Below are 20,710 nucleotides of genomic sequence, written 5' to 3'. Positions count from 1 at the left end.
AATAAAGGAATAAAGATAAGAAATTTGATTACAGTAATGAAAAATGATGTATGGAATGTCATCTTACTATGAACAAAAAAGTTATGAATTACTACATTCTTCAACAACACAAACAAAATAATTGTTCTAGTAGGGGAGGAGCAGTCAGAGGTGTGCTGATAATGTTTAAAGGACAGGCACATAGAAACACACTGGAACACTTTACATTTATTTTACAATTTATTTAATCTGCATTGTTAAAATTGTCTCTGTCCACTTTCTTCTTAAATCTAAACAACAAACAATGAGGCAAGTCCAGATTTATTTGCGCATTTCCAAGGTGGCTCACATTGAAAATTTAACAAAACAGCCTCTCAACAAAGTAGGAACTAAGCTCCAGCACACCCCTGGCGCAGCAATCTCAAACCCAAATAAACTACATGCTAATAATTGTAAGAACATTTAAGAAGTTGGATTAGGTACCCTACCTTTCTTTTTGCCTGTGTTAATACCCTAAAGTCAAGAAAAACAAGTCATGATAAAATGCATTCAAAGTCCTTTCCTTCATAGCCAAAAATGTCTTAATTAAAATAAGGAGCTATGAAGCAGCTGAAATAAATTCAAGAATAACCTAGAAATGAAACATCTTTATTATTTCCAATTTTATAAATATATACAAAGCTTAGTATCTTACAAATTAAAATGGATTGTTTTGATACTTATTGTGAATCATAAGAGTTTTAGTATCTTAGTCAACAAATTACATTTAAAAGACAGTTAATAGTAAATTAAGTGAAAAAATTAGTCAAGTAATCCAGCAGTTCAGTGACTAAACAACTATATGGCTGCTTGTTTATTATCTTATTTTAAAGGAAGAAAGTAATTCATAACAAGAACTCTATTACTGTAATAAAAAACAAATCCAAAGGTATCTATCATGAAAAATTACAAGAGTTATTTCAAAACAATTTAAAGGAAATTAATTCAAGATTTAGAATCTCATTAAAAACTATAACGTGTTGTTCTCTATCAGGTCAGTGAACCTACAGCATTCAATGGTACTCCACTACTTCCCTAATGCACACCTTTTACTCTCTGATTTTACCTAGCACTATTTCTTCTCTCCCCAATTTTTCCTTCCCTATGTATGCATTCAGTTTTTCATTGCCATCTATATGCATGATTAAGCTCTGCAAGTAACACCTCAGCACTTAGGTTTGCAGAGCAAACATTCAATTATTTTTAGATGAAAGGAGTCCTACTCAGAAATTTTTAACTTATGCTACTGCTGCCATCTTGAAGCTTAAATACATCTTTATTAAAAGGATCTTTACCTGAGTAAGATACCGTCTGTAATCTTGCCGAAGTTCTTCCTTTAGTTTATGTTTCTTCCTTTCATAGTCTTCACCAAGTGGTAAACTCAATCCATAATCAATCCCTGAAAAATATAAAGTGCTCACCAACAACTTAAACAATAGAACTTCAATGTCAATGCACTCCTGACAAAATAAAACAGAAAGGGAAAGAAAATCCACTTATATCTACCTTTTAATTATTAGCAAGCCTTCACTATTTTAATCTTTGAACTACAATCAAGCTAGCAAAATAAAACCAAAGAAAAAATGATGTCTTTATGTCATCTAATTTGACTATCATTTTGTGAAAGAAAACTCTAAGAATCTCAGTTTGTCTATTTTCCAATCTAGAAAGACTATAATAATACCAAATGTATTTTTGGTGGGAAAGCTTACAAAAAAAAATTTATCAAAAACACCTTTCTTAGGAAACATATTTATGGTCTTCAGCAGCTTCATCTTAAGATAAAGTTAAGCTGGCTTTGAAAAAAACTACTATTTCATAGAAACTAAACATTTCCTTCAAAAATGATTTTTTAAAATAATTCACTTAAGTAATCTTTAAAATTAGGTTACATACTTTTCAAATGTTAATTTTTATTATAAAAAACTGTCAAGCATAGGTGATAGATGACTACTCTTTTCAGGTATTTGAAGGCCCTCCCTCTTTCTCTGGCCTTACTAGATAAAAAAATATAATTTCAAGTATTTTCATTTTTAACAAAATAGAAGATTTTCCTTTTGAAATAAATCCAGCAAGGACTATAGCTAAGATAACTAGGTACAGGGTATATGTTGCCATGGACATGATCATTTCTGTGCCTTGTTCCTCACAAAGCAAATAAAGAAGGGGAACTTGTCATAGGCATGACATATCATTGCTTTATTACATCACTAAGACATCTCAGAAATTTAACCCAAAGAGCTATAAATTACAATGGTTGCTCAATGCCTTTTATAGATTCCTATACAATTAATTCTACAACATGTACTATCATTAGATACTAATACACTGTTGGTGGAGTTTGTGGACTGATCCAACCATTCTGGAGAGGCAATTTGGAACTGTGCCCAAAGGCATATAAAACTATGTATACCCTTTGATCCAGCTTACCACTGCTAGGTTTATATTCCAAACACATCCAAAAAGGGGAGAAAGGACCTATTTGTACAAAAGTATTTATAGCAGCTCTTTCTGTGGTGGCTAAGAATTGGAAATCAAAGGGAGGCCCATGAATTGGGGGAATGGCTAAGTAAGTTTAGTATATGGTTGTAATGGAATATTATTGTGCTATAAGAATGACAAGCAGGATGATTTCAGAAAAATGTGAAAAGACTTACATAAAATGATATATAGAGAAGTGAACAGAACCAGGAGAACACTATGTACATAGTGACAGCAATATTGTTTGATGAAGAACTATGAATGGCTTAGCTATTCTCAGCAACCATAATGATCGACAATCCCAAAGAACTAATGATGAAGCATACTATCCACCTCCAGAGAAAAAACTGTTGATTGAATACAGACTGAAAGCATGCTACTTTTGACTTTCCTTCATTTTTTTCTTTGAGTACAAAATGACTAATGAAAATGGTTTACATAATTGCACATGTATAATCTATATCTGATTGCTTGCCACCTCAGGGACAGGGGAGTAGAGGGAATAAGGGACAGAATTTAGAACTCAAAACTTTAATAAAAATGTTCAAAAAAAAATGTACTATCCAATTTTCTTCATAGCCACCTGACTGCCATATTTAAAACTGGATCATTCATATATTACATTATCTCCTATTGCCGTTAAAATGACTTGAGTATGGGGCAGCTAGGTGGTGCAGTGGATAGAGCACCGGCCCTGGAGTCAGGAGGATCTGAGTTCAAATCCGGCCTCAGACACTTGACACTTACTAGCTGTGTGACCCTGGGCAAGTCACTTAACCCCAATTGCCTCGCCCCCCCCCCCCCAAAATGACTTGAGTATTATCAACACACACTTCCTTAAAGGAACACCTTTTACTCATGTTGCTAATAATCCTCTTCCAAGAGTCTAAAGTTTTCCATAACCAAAAAGCATTAACTATCCATTTTGGTTGAATAGCCAGCAGCCTTCTTTTTACAACCAAGAAAACTAAACTCCTCCTTTGGAGAAGTACTAGTAAATGCCATTATAGAGGGAAAAGACTTTTTATTCCGAATTGCATCCAAAACAGGGGAAAACAGTATGAAAAAATATTTTTATTTTTCTCTTTTTGCACATATATAAATTTTTACCCAAAAGTAGAAGTATAGTTATTGTGATAACTATGAGCTGAAGTTAAATATCTCAGCATACAAGATCATAATAAAGGCTTTATTGTGCAATGATACTATATGCTAAGGGGACTTAGCTAGCTAGCTCAGAGTGGGAAGAGTAAACTATTCACATCTTTCAGAAGTACAAATGTTACATTTAGCAATGTTATTTTTACTTTCACATTTATCTAGGAGGTTACTTTCTTTTCATTTATGGAAACTATGCCTTTTACTATAAATTCAAATGTTACTTCCAAGACTATTATTTTTTCAGTTCTATCCAACTAATAATTATGTAATTCTATACAGTATTCCACCTCTCAATTTAAGACATTATTTCTGAGAAACTCTACCAACATTCAGCAGCCTGATAGGTAAAAAATATTGGATAAAATTAAAACTATGTAGAATAAGCTTAATTTTCTTATCTGTTTTAGTACTTCAAGCTGAACAGAAACCATGACATGCTAAATTTGCTTAATGATCTAAAGAAATATAGAGACCTACTAATTCAATGGTTGTCTTCTGATGGTTCTAGCAGCAAGTAATGCTTAAGGGTCATTTTATGGTCATTTGTAGTAATGACACTTCACAAAGTAAACCATCAATGACCCCAATGGAGTTTGGAGTAAGTTTCACAAATATGACCAAATAAATACTAGTATTTATTTTATGCAGAAATTAAAGGTTAAATAAAATCAGTTTATAAGACTAATGTATAAATCACTCCTAAGGGATAATTAAGATTCTTCTTCAAATTAAAATTTATTTTTCCATATAGGCATTATATTCAATCTATTTTAAAATACCTACTATGAAAAAATAAAATAAAATAAAATGCCTACTTTGTAACAAAGCCCTATACTAAGACACTTGGAGATAAAGACAAAAACAAAGAAAACCTCCCACCTTCAAGGACACAATATAGACACAGACTGAGGAGAGGAAACATTAAACAACTAGAAGGATTCACAAAGAAGTGGCTGGTGAGCTGAGTTTTAAAGAAAGATAAGGATCCTGAGAGTCAGACATAAAAGAGAATGAATTCTCTAAGAGGGCTTGTACAAATTCTTGGGAGTGAGAGGTAGAATATAAAAATCTACAAACAGCTACTAAAGGCAGTAAGACCAGGGCTGAGGATGCAGCATTCTAAACACCTCAAAGACTGAGGCAGGGAGAAATCAGCCAGTCCCAGGGGACTCAGAGTGAGATGGAGCAGGGTCAACCACCCCACCCAATTCAGGAAACAAAGAAGGAGATATAAGTATATCAAAGAAGCCCAACTATTAATTTGTAGATCTAAAGATATTCCAAAAGAAGAAAGTAACTCTATAACAACTGCAAGCAAAGGCTTCAAGTAAAAAAAAAAAAGATTTTCTATAAGGTGTAACGATTGGAATGACACCACCTGCTAGAGACTAACTGTAGAAGAGTTCCACCCATGAAGCGGAGGTCTTTGAGGGCAAGACCAGGAGTCTTTTCTTTGGCATCAGGAAATGACATTGGCTAGTGAGAGGAAGAAGGAAGGGACTAGCGCTCTGTCTTGCGCTCTCTTTCCCGAGGACTCCGGCGGAGAAGGGGGGCTAGAAATGTGCTCTCCCTTTAATAGATAGATGAATGTAGGCCTTTCTCTCTCTTTACCAAATTCTTATTCTCCTTAATAAATGCTTAAAAGTCTAACTCTTGCTAAAGCTTATAATTTATTGGCGACCACTCATTAAATAGTTTAGACAGTTTAGCTAGAATTTTAACCCTTAACAAAGGTCTACATAAATACCTAGAAGAAATGAAGCAAGACATTTTTTTTAAAAGTTCTAACTAAAAGAAAGAACTGGAAGGAACATGAGTAGCTTAAAACAAGTAATCTACCAAAGTAATAAACTCTCTAAAACTAGATTAGACCAAACAGAAATCAATGATTCCATGAGGAAGCAAAAAATATAGAGCACAATTGAAAGATTGTGAAATAGAAGAAAATGCAAGCTATCTGACATCAAAACTGACCTTGAAATAAAGGTTAAAGAAAAAACATTATTTTTTTTAGCATATGAGGCCAAAGTAAAGAATCTACTGGCAGTCTCCTAAAAAGAATCCCCAAAAGTCCCAGAAATATCACAGCCACACTCAAGAATCAAAGAACACAATACCACAAGCATTCCCAAAAAAGCAGTCCTAGAGAGAACTGGAAGCTAATGCTATAGATGGAGATCTTGAATATAATATTCCAAAAGGCAAAGGATACAGACAGACTTACAACCAAGATTCACTTTGCTAATATAAATATAATCTTACAAGAGAAAAAAATGGAACTTTATTATAATAAATGTCTTTCAAGCATTTCTAATAAAAAAGAAGAGAGTTGACTAGGAACTTTGAAATAAACGTAAGAGTTGAGAAAAATATAGAGAGCTAAACTTAGTGGAGCAAATGGAAGGAGCTATATGGTGATATAGTGCAAACATTCCAAGAGGGAAGAACAAATGTATGTGCTCCTATAGAACCTTAAGATTTTCAAAGCGTATCAAGGGAGTGAAAAGAAAAACAGAGTATCTGGAAGTGGATTGGTTCTGTTTGAGAGTTTAAAGAGGAGAAAGAGAAGGGAAGACAAAAGGAGGAATACACTAGTACAGAAAGGAGGAAGCAGCCATTCTTGCCATTCCTCCTAAGTGGAGTGTATGAGAAGAGTATACAAACATTGAGAAAGGGATGTGGGAGCAGGCATCAAACAAACCTCACTGATACTTGAAATGGACAAAAAAAAAAAGGCTGAATACATTCACATACACAGCACAAGCAAACACACCCTCCAAAAGTTTGTTATAGAAATGGGGGTGGGAGGGGGCAGCTAGGTGACCCAGTGGATAAAGCACTGGCCCTGGATTCAAGAGGACCTGAGTTCAAAGCCTGCCTCCGACACTTGACACTTACTAGCTGTGTGACCCTGGGCAAGTCACTTAACCCCCACTGCCCTGCAAAAAAAAAAAAAAAAAGAAAAAAAAGAAATGGGGGTGGGGAGGCACAGAATGATACGAGGGAGGAAATATCTACAAGCCAAACAAATGTTTTGATCCTTAAGAGACTAAGTAAAAGGAAAGAGAGGGAGAAAAGAATGTGCTAGCTATCAATTGAGGAATACCTAAACAAACTGTGGTATATTAATGCAACAGAATATATTATTGTGCCATAAGAACAAAAGATACTTATTTTAGAGAATCCTCGGAATTATGAAATGATGCAGTCAAGTGAGCAGAACCAGAAGAATTTGCACAAGAACACTACCACCTCTGCAAAACTTTAGAACTCTGGTCAAAGCAATGACCAGCGAGGACCTCTGAAGAAGCCCGTGACTTACCTCCTGACAGACAGGGAATAAATTCAAGGTACAGAAAAAGAAAGATATGTTTAGACATGGTCACTGTGTGGATTCATTTTGCTTGGCTATGCTTATTTCCTACAAAAAATTTTCCCCTTTCATCTTTTAACTGGGTAGGGAGATAGAGGAGTACAGATCAGCAATAGTGATTTTTTTTAAAAAGAGGGCCATTGAAACATTTTTTTTGTTTTTGGGGGTTTTTTTTGGGTTTTTTGGTTTTGTTTTTGCGGGGCAATGAGGGTTAAGTGACTTGCCCAGGGTCACACAGCTATTAAGTGTCAAAGTGTCTGAGGCTGGATTTGAACTCAGGTACTCCTGAATCCAGGGCCAGTGCTTTATCTACTGTGCCACCTAGCTGCCCCTCAAAACATTTTTTTACATACACAGGAGAGATGAGAAGAGATTTCAGAAGGACAGACAGCAGGACAATTTAAAAAGATATGGTCAGGGAGCAGCTAGGTGGCACAATGGGTAGAGCACCAGCCCTGGAGTCAGGAGTACCTGAGTTCAAATTCGGCCTCAGACACTTAACACTTACTAGCTGTGTGACCCTAGGCAAGTCACTTAACCCCAATTGCCTCACTTAAAAAAAAAAATCATGTTATATGTAATGAAAATTCAGTTTCTTTTTTTGATGTTTTTATTTAATCTAATATTATATTTTTCCCAATTACATGTAAAAACAATTTTTAACATTTTTTAAAACTTTTGCATTCCAAATTCTATTCCTCCGTTCCTTCCCACTTCATTAAGAAGGCAAGAATTTGATGTTTGTAGTCATGTAAAACATTTCCATTCTAGTGATGTTGTGAAAAAAAAACAGATTTAAAAATATATATATATGCTTCAATCTCATTCGAACTCATCAGTTCTTTCTCCAGAGAGGGATAGCACTTTTCATCCTAAGTCCTTCAAAACTGCCTGGGATCACCGTATTGCTGAGAATAGCTAAGTCATTCACAGTTGATCGTCATACACAATATTGCTATTACTATGTACAATGTTCTGGCTCTACTCATTTCACTTTGCATCAGTTCACGTAAGTATGTCCAAGTTTTTCTGAGACCTGCTCATCATTTCTCATAGTAAGATAGTATTCCTCATAATCATATACCACACCTTATTCAGGCATTCCCCAATTGATGGGCAGCCTCTCAATTTCCAAGTCTTTGCTACCACAAAAAAAAGCTGCTATAAATATTATTGTACACATAGGTCTTTTTCCTTTTTGTTTTTCACCTCTTTGGGATACAGATCTAGTACTGATATTGCTGGGTAAAAGGGTATGCAAGGTTTTATAGTCCTTAGTTCCAAATTACTCTCCAGAATGGCTGGGTAAGTTCAGAAAGCTACCATTAGTATCTCAATTTTTCCACATGCCCTCCAACATTTGTCATTTTCCTTTTCTCTGATATTAGCCAATCTGATAAGTTGGTACCGCAGGGTTATTTTAATTTGTATTTCTCTAATCAAGTGATTTAGAACATACATAGCTTTTATTACTTGATCTGAAAATTACTTGTTCATGTCCTTTGACCACATCAATTGGGTAATGGCTCTTATTTTTATAAATTTGACTATGTTCTCAATATATCTGAAATGAGGCCTTTATCAAAGAAAAAAACTCAGTTTCATCCTCTTTTGTGTTCTGCTGTGTATGTGGAAATGCTCTTTTTGTTGATCAAGTTCAGATTCAGAATTTTTATTCAGGTTTTCTTGTACAAAATGATTAATATGGTAATTTTTTACATAATAATTGTATATGTATAACCCATATCTGATCACTTACTGCCTCAGGGAGGAGGGCAGGCGAAGGAGGGAAGAAGGGATAAATATTGGAACTCAAGACTATAAATAAAAATGTTTATTACTTTAAAAAAATTTAAAAACAAAGTCTTCCCTTAGGAAATAGACAACCAAATGAATGAATGAATAGGAAAATAAATAAATAAATGTGTGGGTAAAGTGCCACAGGAGTGTAAGTGATTAATAAAAAAATTAGATCATTCATGCATAGTGCTTTAAGCACTATCTAAATGTAATCTATTTTCTATATATCATTTAAAATAATAGTTAATAAATATCATAGCTAACATTTGTATAGTACTAAGTGCCAGGCACTGTGCTAAGTGCTTTAAAAATATCATCATATTTGATTGTCTCAACAATCCTGGGAAGTAGGAGTTACTATTATCCCATTTTAAAACTGAGGAAACTGAAGCAAACAGAGGTTAAGTGATTTGCCCAAGGTCACAGAGTTAATAAGTGTCTGAAGGTATACTTGAACTCAGTGAGTCTTCCTCACTCCAGGCCTGACTCTCTATTTCCAATTCTTTATCTACTGCATTACCTAACACAAACAAAATAATAATGAAAGCATGATTAAAACCATATTAACATAGTTATATTATTTCATTAAAAGAGAAGGAAAAGTTTATATGCACATATTGTAATATTGTTCCCAGTTACTAATATGGTCTTTTCATCACCTAGTATTATGCCATAAGACAAATATTTTGAATTTTAAATTAAAAAAACTTGCTGTATTTACTCATTTTTTGAATAAAGAAAAATACCAATTCTGTTTATAATACAATCTGTGTTTGTGTTATAGATAATATTAGCTATGCTTTTAGTAAATTAAAACAAAGCTAGTACCATATTAAGTACCAAATGATTAGTAAAGATTTTTTTATATGTAGATTGCATTATAAGGATACTAGAAGGGAGTTACTAAAATTCAAAAATAAAACACATATCTAAAAAAAGCAAACCTCTTGTCCTATGCAGACTAGATGCTAACAATTTCTTAAATATTAGTACACTTAAATACAATACCTAAAGAACCTCTGTTTTCTTGACGGTTTGGTGGTATGTTTTCTTTGGCCATGGATATTAGTATTTTGCTGTTTTCTGAAAGTTTTTCTACAGCATTGCTCTGGAGAAAAAATAAGACAATCCATTTAAGAAAGGAAATAATCACAAAATATTTCATACATCTTTAAAGTTTCACATCTTTTTACATATTCAATATCCAAAAATTTGTTATAATTTTGTAAGGTTTAAGATGTAATTACCAAAATATACTGTTTTCATATTATAATAAATGATAATAATGTTAAATGACTTTTCCAAAGGAGTATGAACTAATATTATGCATTTAATCATCTGTGCTTAAGCACTATAAAACTTCATTATAAAATACCTTGCAATTCCACAGATTCAGATATCCTGTGAATCAAATTATTTCTCAAATTCATTTAGAAATTACATAGTTTTTTATAGTTCAGTCTTTTTTTTTCAGTCATGTCCAACTTTTCATGACCCCATTTGGGGTTTTCTTGGCAAAGACACTGAAGTAGTTTGCTGTTTCCTTTTCCAGCTCATTTTAGAGACAAGGAAACTGAGGCAAACCGGGTTAAATTACTTGCCCAGAGTCACACAGCTAGTAAGTGCTTGAGGCCAAATTGGATCTCAGGAAGATGAGTCTTCCCAACTTCAGACTAGGCACCCTATCCACTGTCAACTAGCTGCTCCATCGCATAATTATCACTTTGTAATTCAGAGATATTAGAAAAGAAGTTATCTTTGTACCATGAAATAGCATGGTAATGTGCTTCTAAAGATGAGAAGTCATTAATAACTTTTTAAGTCTGCTAAAAGATTCATTTTTTCCAATTCACAAATTGCTTTTAAGATGTTAATACCGCGGGGCAGCTGGGTGGCACAGTGGATAGAGCACCGGCCCTGGATTCAGGAGGACCTGAGTTCAAATCCAGCCTCAGACACTTAACACTAGCTGTGTGACCCTGGGCAAGTCACTTAACCCCAATTGCCTCACCAAAAGAAAAAAAAATTAAAAAAAAAAAAGATGTTAATACCGTAAAAAAAAAATTTCTTAAAGTATGGAGAATAAAAAAAATTTAATTTGTTTTGGTACTTGAAAATTATTTGTAGTCAGTAGATGCGACCTCATTACTTTTAGGAAACAATTTTCACAATTATATCTATGAAAGAAGTCATAAACACTGAGGTTCAAAACAGTTTAAAAGATAAGTTAGAGGGGCAGCTAGGTAGCGCAGTGGATAGAGCACCAGCCCTGGATTCAGGAAGACCTGAGTTCAAATCTGACCTCAGACACTTAACACTTACTAGCTGTGTGACCCTGGGCAAGTCACTTAACCCCAATTGCCTGACCCCCCCCCCCAAAAAAAGATAAGTTAGAACTAATTTTATCCTTCTAAAATTTGAGTTAATAAATTCACAGTCAGATGCTTTAGGATTAAGATGACATTGGAAGCTAAGAGCTGTGAGACCCTGGGCAAGTAACTTAAACCCTCACTGCCCCACAAAAAAAAAAAAAAAAAAGACACTGGAATCTAACTTTTTCTCAAACTTTTTACAATGGTAGTAGAACACCTCGATTTAAACAAAACTTTGCAGTAAAATACTTTTAAATCATATTTTTAATGCCTAAGGTTAATTATGCTAAAAAAAAAGATGTTGATTTTGTAAATCTTATATTTTCAAATCAATTTTATTACATCTCTAACAATATCACAAATAACAGTACAAAAGCTGTTTCTGCTTCCTATAATGTTTTATAACTGGAAAAAATGTTAACTATAATAGTTCACTACTTAAGCTTCACAACAACTTTAATTTTCTGCTTTAACAGTATATTTGGGATTATTTCGGTTTTCACTTATAACTGAAAGTTTTGACTTAAAATTTCCCATCTTATTTTTAAATTTATCATTCTAATAGAAATACTTTTAACTTGGTAACATAATGGACACTGAACAACAAAACTGCCAGAAGTTAACATAAACTAGAGATAGATACTGTGGGACTACCTTTATATCCATATAAGGAGAGTCATTTTCCAACTCAGCTTTGTCTTTTGTCAGTTTAGCCTTTCGATCTTCAATAAACTGGTCTAAATTATCAGCCATTCTTCAGATTCTAAACATAAATAAAAATAATGTGATATTAAATTCATGTTATATCAATATGCACATCCTTAATACTATCTTATAACCTTAAGCAATCCAAATTTGGCATTCAATTTAGCTTATTTATTCACTTGAAAACTTTAAATGAAAAGCTGGATCAAGTAATATACATAAAAGAATTTGAACACATTCAAGTATCATATAACAAGGATTTACTGAGCACCTACTATGTACTGTGATGTTTAAAATCTAATGTGTGGGGGCAGCTAGGTGGCACAGTGGATAGAGCACCAGCCCTGGAGTCAGGAGGACCTGAGTTCAAATCCGGCCTCAGACACTTACACTTACTTAGTTGTGTGATCCTAGGCAAGTCACTTAACTCCAAATTGCCTCACAACCCCCCCCCCCAAAAAAAATCTAATGTGTGGTCACCTTATTCCTGTCCCAAGTGTAGGGAAAACTAGCTAGGGTTTGCTTATAAATTAGAAGCTTTAGGACCAGTTTTGGGCATTAAGCATTTATTAGTGAAAAAGAGAACACCTAGGTCAGAAAGGCAAGAAAAAGCCTATCTAGTCTAGGATCCTCAATTCCTCTACCACCAGCCTGTTCAAGCAATGAACTGAGAGAGGAAGCTTATTCTGCCTCCCAAGGAGAGGTGGTCCTTCCACCCTGCTTCAAACTAATTGGCTAGCATCACCCAAATCCATCAGTTCACTGGACTTGAGGGTGGGCCCCATATTGAGGTCAGAGTCCACAGCTTCTGAGAACAATACCCTCTTGAGGGCCAGACATGTGTGGTTTCAATTGAATTAACTTTAAGTAAGTTAATCAGCAAAATCAGTTAATCTCAGTCAATCCAATCAATCCAACCAATGTGGGGCCTTTGGGCCTTAGCAAAGCCCATTATTTTCTTACAGTACCAAGCATGGTGCTGGCTGCTGGGGACACAAAGACAAAAATGAAACAATCCCTGCCCTCAAGGAGTTACTATTCTATCAAAATATGAACATGTATGTGTATATGCATGTCAGGCACATACATATACATATACACACATATAGAGAGAAATAATAAAAGTTAGTCAACAAGCATTTATGCTTAAATCTACTATGTATGTGTCAGGTACTGTACTAAGTGCTGCGGATACAAAGAAAAGCAAATGACAGTCCCTGCTCTCAAGAAGCTCACATTCTAATGGAGGAGACAATATGTGAACAATTATGCACATACATATATATACGTATATGTATATGTATATACAGACACCAAGAGAGGGAAGATATCAACATCAAGGAGGGATTAGGAAAGAAGAAGGTGGGACTTTAGTTTAGAGACTTAAAAGAAGTCCAGGAAGCCCTAGAGTAGTGTTAGGAAGGAGAGCAGTAGCAGCCAGGGCAAAGGTTTCAATGGCGAAAATGGAGCGTGAGTTGAGGCTGGAAAAAAGAAAGGGATTCTCAGAAGAGGAGTTGAATGTATTCCAAGCATGGAGGACAAACACTACAAAGGTACCAAGATAAGAGATCAAGTGTTAAAACTGAGGAACAGTAAGGCCAGTTTGGCAGGACTTCCTTTAGGAAGAGGAGCAATGGATAATGATTTGTATTGTTTAACCAAGTTACATTTGTAGTATTTGCTTTGTGTTTCTTTGTATCATGCCAGTGAAGTTATTCTGTAACCTGTGAACAAGGAAACCTTAAAAACGCTTAGAAAGAAGGGGAGCTCTGAGCTCCCTTGGGGGGGGGGGAGGTCTCCAGCATGATCATACTATATTACTTCTTAGGACAAAAATAAATTGTTACTATGTTTTTTCTGTCTGTCTCTGATCTGGTTTTAGTAGGAGATTTATGTTTTCTCTGATCTGGGTTTTTGTAGGAGGACAGGTATGGAAACAAATTGTAGGATATATTATAAGATATTATAATTTCTCTGATATGTTTATTAATTTTGTAGGAGACAGGCAAATAAACTATATTTTAATTTTCTACAGTAAAAATATTAATTTAACTATTACTCTAAATTTAAAGATTTTTGTCCAAAAATAAATGAATGGACTAGAGATACTGTATCACACCAAAGTTGACATTTTTGTGATAACATGAAACCAGAAGACATAAGGAAATTATGGCTAAAAAAAGGATGGTTCACAGATCCTAGTGGCAGCGAAGAATAAGAGTTGATGGGTTTATTGTGTGCTCCAAACCAAGAAACCTCATTTCATAGTATATTTATCTCACCTTATAGTAATTATAAGAATAAATAAAAAGGCCACCATGAAGATAACTGCACTAGTAACTGGTAGGTAGTATGATACAGAAGGAAAATGCTGGAATTTGAGTCAAAGGACTTGGGTTCATTCAAATCCTGCTTAAACTCACTATCTGTGACAAGATTTACTTAGCTTAAGCATGTCACTTAACCTCTCTAAGACATGAGCTTTCTCATCTGTAAAATGAGGAGTTTGGATTAGATGACTTTTTTTTTTTTTTAGTGAGGCAGTTGGGGTTAAGTGACTTGCCCAGGGTCACACAGCTAGTACATGTTAAGTGTCTGAGGCCGGATTTGAACTCAGGTACTCCTGACTCCAGGGCTGGTACTCTATCCACTGCGCCACCTAGCTGCCCCGATTAGATGACTTTTAAAGTTCTTTCTAGCTTCTATATTTGGAAAATATGCTACAAAAACAAAACATATCAATAAAAATTTTCTTAAGTTCCAGACTCACCTGTTTAAACAAGGTATTGACACTGAAAAATAAGGTAAAGTGCATAGAAGTAAAAGCATTAATTTTGATTATCACCAACTGAGGACAAGTTTAACTGAAGTAAAATAGTCACCACAACAATAAAGTCAAAAGATTCCAGGAACCACCTTTCAGAAAACATAAGCTTTTTTTTTGGGGGGGGGGGGAGCTAGATGGCGCAGTGGATAAAGCACCGGCCCTGGATTCAGGAGGACCTGAGTTCAAATCCGGCCTCAGACACTTGACACTTACTAGCTGTGTGACCCTGGGCAAGTCACTTAACCCCCATTGCCCCGTGCAAAAAAGTAAAAACAAAAAACAAAAAAAATAAGCTTTTTATCAAGTGAAGAGTCATGGCAACTAATGTGGGAGGTGAAGAGGGAGGAAGCTTAAAGAACATTTAGCAGCATATCCAATTATGCTAGAGTACCCCAGTTTAATTTATAGATGCAAGTAAACAAATACAAAATTGTACAGATTTTACCTTTAAAAGGATGAATTTACAAGAGGGAGAGGACTCAACCAAATACAAATACAAACTTGAAGAAACACAATTTAAGGCATTCAGGTACCAATTTTTAAGCTATCTCTAAAAGAGTAAAAAATACACAAAAGAATTGGAGGGGGAGATTATTAATACAAAAAAAAATCTGACTGCATACTGTTTGTCTAATTATCAAAAAGCATCTTCCCATAAAAGCTCTCTTCCAAAAAGGTATTTCTCGTGCATACCATAGAAGAATGGTGTTTTCCAAGCATACCAAAGCAGGATTTGGAAATCTGTTTTGCTTGACTACGTATATGTTATAAGGGTTATGTTTCTATTTCTTTTCCAATGAGGAGTGGAGGAAGGGGGGGGGTCATTTTTTTGCTTGTAAAAAAAATAAAAAGAATTGACTAGGAACTGGTCTCCAAACTAGGGTCCATGGCATGATCACAAAGGGTATGTGAACCAACCAGTATGGGAAGATAGTTCATATCCACTTTCCGCCGAAGGATTCCTGGGGCTGTCTCCAACAACCACAATATTCCTTTTATCCAAGTTCCCTAACTATTCCCCTTCCTACTACTGCCTTCCCAAGGCTGAGCAACCTCCCACCCTACCTCTTCCCCCCTCTCCAGTAGATGGTCCACCCTTCAGGAAATTAAGCTACCTATACCTGGGCACCCACACCAACAGTTGCACAGGTCAAATAGCACCCCTTCTCCCCCAATATACCCACACCAACATGCCCCAGATTACACACTGTGGTTTAAGCAGGGGCCCCTTGGAAGAGCAGGTTCTATGCTCCATGCAAAATACACATCTCTTTTGAATTAACTATTTCTGTCAAGGGTATGCCACCTTTCTAATTGAAAACTTGGATGTCATACTGAACTCACCTCATATAAGCAATCAGGTGCTGAATCTTACTTATTGTTCCTACTTCCACAATGTCTCTCAAATCTGCCCCTTCTCTCTAAACCAAACTAGTTGAGTACTTCATCCCTTCTCACCTGGAACCTCCTAATTATCCTCCCTGCCTCAAGATTCTCCCCCTCTTAAATCCATGCCCCACACAGCTAACAAATTAATTTTCCTAATGCATAGATCTAGTCATTTCATTCCAATACTCAACTGCGGTGGCTCCCTACTGATACTAGGATAAAATACGATTTCTTCTTTAGTTCATCCTTTTTAATTTATTTGTGTAAAATTGATAATTACTCATTTGTACAAAGCACATGTGCACTTATATAATTTGTAAATAAATATGCATCCATTGGGGTTGCATACCCCAAAAATTTGACAGATGGAATGCAGAATCAAAAAAGTTTGGAGACTATGGGACTAGAAGGAAGAAAGTTTGCTATCCTATATACAAGAATTTATCTAAACCTTCTGAAATGGGGCTAAATTAGGATATTAGAATAAATTAGGACATAAGGATAAGTCAGAAGTTTTCTCCTTGAGAAGCAAAACTAAAGGACCAACAAACCTAAGAAGTAAGAGGAGATTAAGTCCATTAGGTGCAGCTACTACTTAAGCAGAGCCCAGAGACAAAGATAACTCAAGAAGTCAGGACCACCATTCCTCATTCAAGCTTTTCCCACCCCACCCTAAAAAGGATCTTTCCATTGTCAGATGGTTATCCTCTATAAAACCTTTGGCCTTTCTTCGGTTCTGGGAGAAGAAAGAAGTCTCTAAACCATCTCCTCCCCATGAGGACTTCCCTCTAGGTCACTTTCTATAGGACCCAAATAAAAGACCATTTTAATTCTAATTGGACTGTGTGGGAGAGTATAATTCTTTATAAAGGAATACCTAAGGGATTTACTCTTTTTTTTTTTAAACGGGGCAATGAGGGTTAAGTGACTTGCCCAAGGTCACACAGCTAGTGTCAAGTGTCTGAGGCCAGATATGAACTAGGTCCTCCTGAATCCAGGGCCGGTACTCTATCCACTGCACCATCTAGGAATACCTAAGGACCGAGGAATACCTAAGAACCACCTATTTCCCCAAGTCACTTCCAAGAAGCCAAAACTGCTTCCTAACATAACAGCCCATCCTTGCAGCAGCAATATTCTTCTACTCCACAACTCTGAATGATAAACCAGAGAATCAAAATTACAGATGACAGAAAAGGCAATAGATAGATGCACAGTGGAAATAAACCAGTTCTAACATGTTATCAATAAAACTTATGTGCAGAAATTGGTGTAAGACATTGATAAGGAAATATATGATCAGAAAAAGAGGCAGGTTCGTTTATCATTTTAGTAATTTAATTTAATTATTTTAAGGACAATCAGTTCAGCTCCTTTTTTCTCAACTACCTTTCCCGAAGATCTCCAACTCAAAAGGCAGCATGATATAATGGAAAGAAAGAATCCTGGGCCCAAAATAAGAAATCCAAGATTTGGGTCCCAACTCTGCCAATCACTAACTGTGGGACTTTGGACAAGTTTACTAAATTTTTCTGGGCTTCAACTTCCTCATTCCTACAAATATGTAATATACATGTGCTACCTACTCTATATGGTGTTGTAAAGATCATATGACAATGTAAGCTATTTGTATCTGTAAAGTACTATATAAACGTAAACTATTATCTTCATCTCCATAGTGTCTCACACAGAAACTATGCCTGTAAATAAAGCCTCACAAACACAAGCTAGTAACAGCAACTTAACTCACCAACGAATATATGAAGAAACTTGATAATAGCATATTTTATACCCCTACTCATATAAAATATTGCCAGCAACACAGGCAAGATGGCATCTACCCCATAGTTTGTAAGATAGGTTAAAGAAACACACAAAAAACCCCAAAATGTAATTAATTTACATGGACTAATTAAAACATTTTTAAAATGTAAATGGTAGTTCAAATTATTTTAATTTAATACTATATTACTTGAACCATATATGAGGCCATCAGCTAGGCCTTGACAATTTTTTTTTCCTTTTTTTTTTCTTTTTTTGTTGGGTCAAAGGGGGTTAAGTGACTTGCCCAGGGTCACACAGCTAGTGTCAAGTGTGTGTGTCTGAGGCAGGATTTGAACTCAGGTCCTCCTGAATCCAGAGCCGATGCTTTATCCACTGTGCTACCTAGCAGCCCCCAACAATTATTTTTTAATTATACCAAGGTTTTGCTGAAATGAGATTTAACCTAAAGCTATAATCACTATCTATGTATCTATCCATCAGAAAGTTGGGAATTACAGATATATATCCAATTCTGTATATATGTGTAACATATGTAAATATGTAATATATGTATGTATGTGATATATATGTAATCTGATATAGACATAGACACAGATATAGATATAGACATAGATATCTGTAATTTCCGACTTTCTGAAATTCTGACATTCTCCTGGTATCACAGTTGGATTTTATACTTTTCTCAACTAAAATGATGCACAATACATTTTTCAGCACATGTTATTTTTACATGTTAAATTCTATTACTGAAATAACAATATATTAGCAAAGAACTCCACTAAAGTCCTACTTTTCATTCCCCACTGTGGAGCACTCTTCCCTGGAGGCCCCACAATTCTCTTAAAGGTTTTACTATCACAGCACAGGCTCAAAGTCTAACCACAATGGAAAGGCTTTGAATAGAGACTCAACAATGACCCTATATATCCACTGTTAAGAAGAAATTATGTCCAGGTGGGACACATGACAATGAATTTCTCAGTCAGATTAACTTTTAAGGAGGGGGTACTTGAGTTATAGAGGCATTTCAGTCCACATCAATTTTGGAAGCACCCACACTAATGAGATCACAGATCTTTTAAGTTCTGAAGTATCAGAAAAGAAAGGTAATTACAAAAGCAAAATTCTGTGGGAGGAACATGGATCTGGAGTCATAGGACCTTTGTTTGACTACAGTGTGACCTCAGGCAAGTCCCTTAACCTCTCAAAGTTTCCTCACCTTCAAAATGAAGGCTTTTTAAAGAGCCTTCTAGCTCTAAATCTACGATTTTTCCCCCCAATTCAATTACACAGGAAAGATCGCTACTGGCTAATGTGTTTTTCAAACTAGCTTCAGAAAATCTACTGGAACACTGTTTGATGCTTCCGTAGTTCCAAGAACACATTCCTAAAACTCTCCAGAAAGAAAAGTCAGTACTGCAAAGGATACACAAATACAAAGCTCCTCTCTTTTTAAAAGATTTGGAGCACCAAAGATCTTCATGGAGTCACAGCTAACCCTCCTTAATTCAAACATTCACTGCATGCCTGCTATGTACAAGGCATTTTGCTAAGCAATGGGATTTTTTAAAAAGTTGAAAAACAACAGTTCCTCCTACCCTTTTGAGCTTAAAACTTACAAATGGGGGATAGGGCATATTTGAACACAAATACATATTATATAAGAAGCAAAAGATTTTGGAGAAAGATAGAGAGGTATGAACGAAGTACCCTCCAAAAAAAAAAAAGCTAAAGAGCTGGACCTTAAAAAAAGAGAGGGGCAGTTAGGTGGCGCAGTGGATAGAGCACTGGCTCTGGAGTCAGGAGGACCTGAGTTCAAATTCGGCCTCAGACACTAGCTGTGTGACCCTGGGCAAGTCACTTAACCCCAATTGCCTCACCAAAAAAAAAAAAAAAAGAGAGAGAGAGAAGACTTTCAACAGAGGTAAGGACATAATACAGTCCAGGTATGAAAGAGAACCTGAGCAAAGGCAAGAATTACAGATCAGGAAATAGCCCAGTTTAGTTGGAATTCAAGGGAATTAGGTTCACAGATGTAGAGATGAAAGTAAACTTACAGATCTATCTAGTCCAACCTTCTCATTTCACATATAAGGAATTGGAAAACAGGTTAAATGACTTGCCCAAGGTCAAACAGGTTGTAAATTACAGAGTCAGGATTTGAACTCTGCTTCTGTCACTCCAGATTCATAACTCTTTCTGGAAAGATAAGTGGGAGATATATTTTGGAGGGTATTAGATGACAATCTAAGGAGTCTCTTATAAGGAAAATGCTACTGAATATACGATATTCAGAGCCAATAAAGGAATTATTTTTCCCCAGTTAAGTGTTTCCAGAACACCTAATATATGTACTTCTGCAGAGCACATTCAATAATAGAAACTTCTATTTGCCACATCTTGAACCAACTTTGAAATATTTCTAGTAGCTTTTAAACAGACTTTTCAGACAAAACCCAGTCTGTCAAGGTCACTTTGAATTTCTATTCCCAGTTTTAAAAGTTCATAAACATTTCCACATAATGATATTCACAACTTTGGAATTACAGCATTTTGGAGCTGAAAGGGATCTGAAAGATAATTTAGTCTTAATTCCTTAATTTTACAGATGAAAACACCAATACCCCTAAGGTTATCTTCAGATAAAGATATAAAACTAGGCAAATCTAGTGTAAAAAAAAAGTTTCCTTATTTATGGCACAATGCTTTTTTTGATTTCCAGAGCTAACCCCTCCTTCTGGAAAAATATCACTACCCTTTGGAAACTGTCTCCAAATATTAATGCTGCACCCATAAACA

At 35.4% G+C, this 20,710-nt stretch overlaps 1 protein-coding gene across 6 annotated transcripts in view; it reads right to left on the bottom strand.

Annotated features, from left to right (window-relative positions):
* Positions 1-20,710, bottom strand: part of CSPP1 (centrosome and spindle pole associated protein 1) — a 133,498-nt gene that overhangs the window by 111,908 nt on the left and 880 nt on the right. For all 6 annotated transcript variants that reach the window (XM_043981393.1, XM_043981402.1, XM_043981411.1 and 3 more), the window contains exons 2-4: positions 11,860-11,968; positions 9,842-9,941; positions 1,314-1,417 (exon numbers count right to left, since the gene is read on the bottom strand). In XM_043981393.1, coding sequence (XP_043837328.1) covers positions 1,314-1,417; positions 9,842-9,941; positions 11,860-11,958 — 303 coding nt within the window. In that variant the 5' untranslated portion in view covers positions 11,959-11,968. The remainder of the gene's footprint in view (positions 1-1,313; positions 1,418-9,841; positions 9,942-11,859; positions 11,969-20,710) is intronic.

Source organism: Dromiciops gliroides, chromosome 1 (genome assembly GCF_019393635.1).
Source record: "Dromiciops gliroides isolate mDroGli1 chromosome 1, mDroGli1.pri, whole genome shotgun sequence".
NCBI lineage: Eukaryota > Metazoa > Chordata > Mammalia > Microbiotheria > Microbiotheriidae > Dromiciops > Dromiciops gliroides.
The sequence above is the reverse complement of the archived record's forward strand: the minus strand, read 5'-3'. Positions and strand labels throughout refer to the sequence as shown.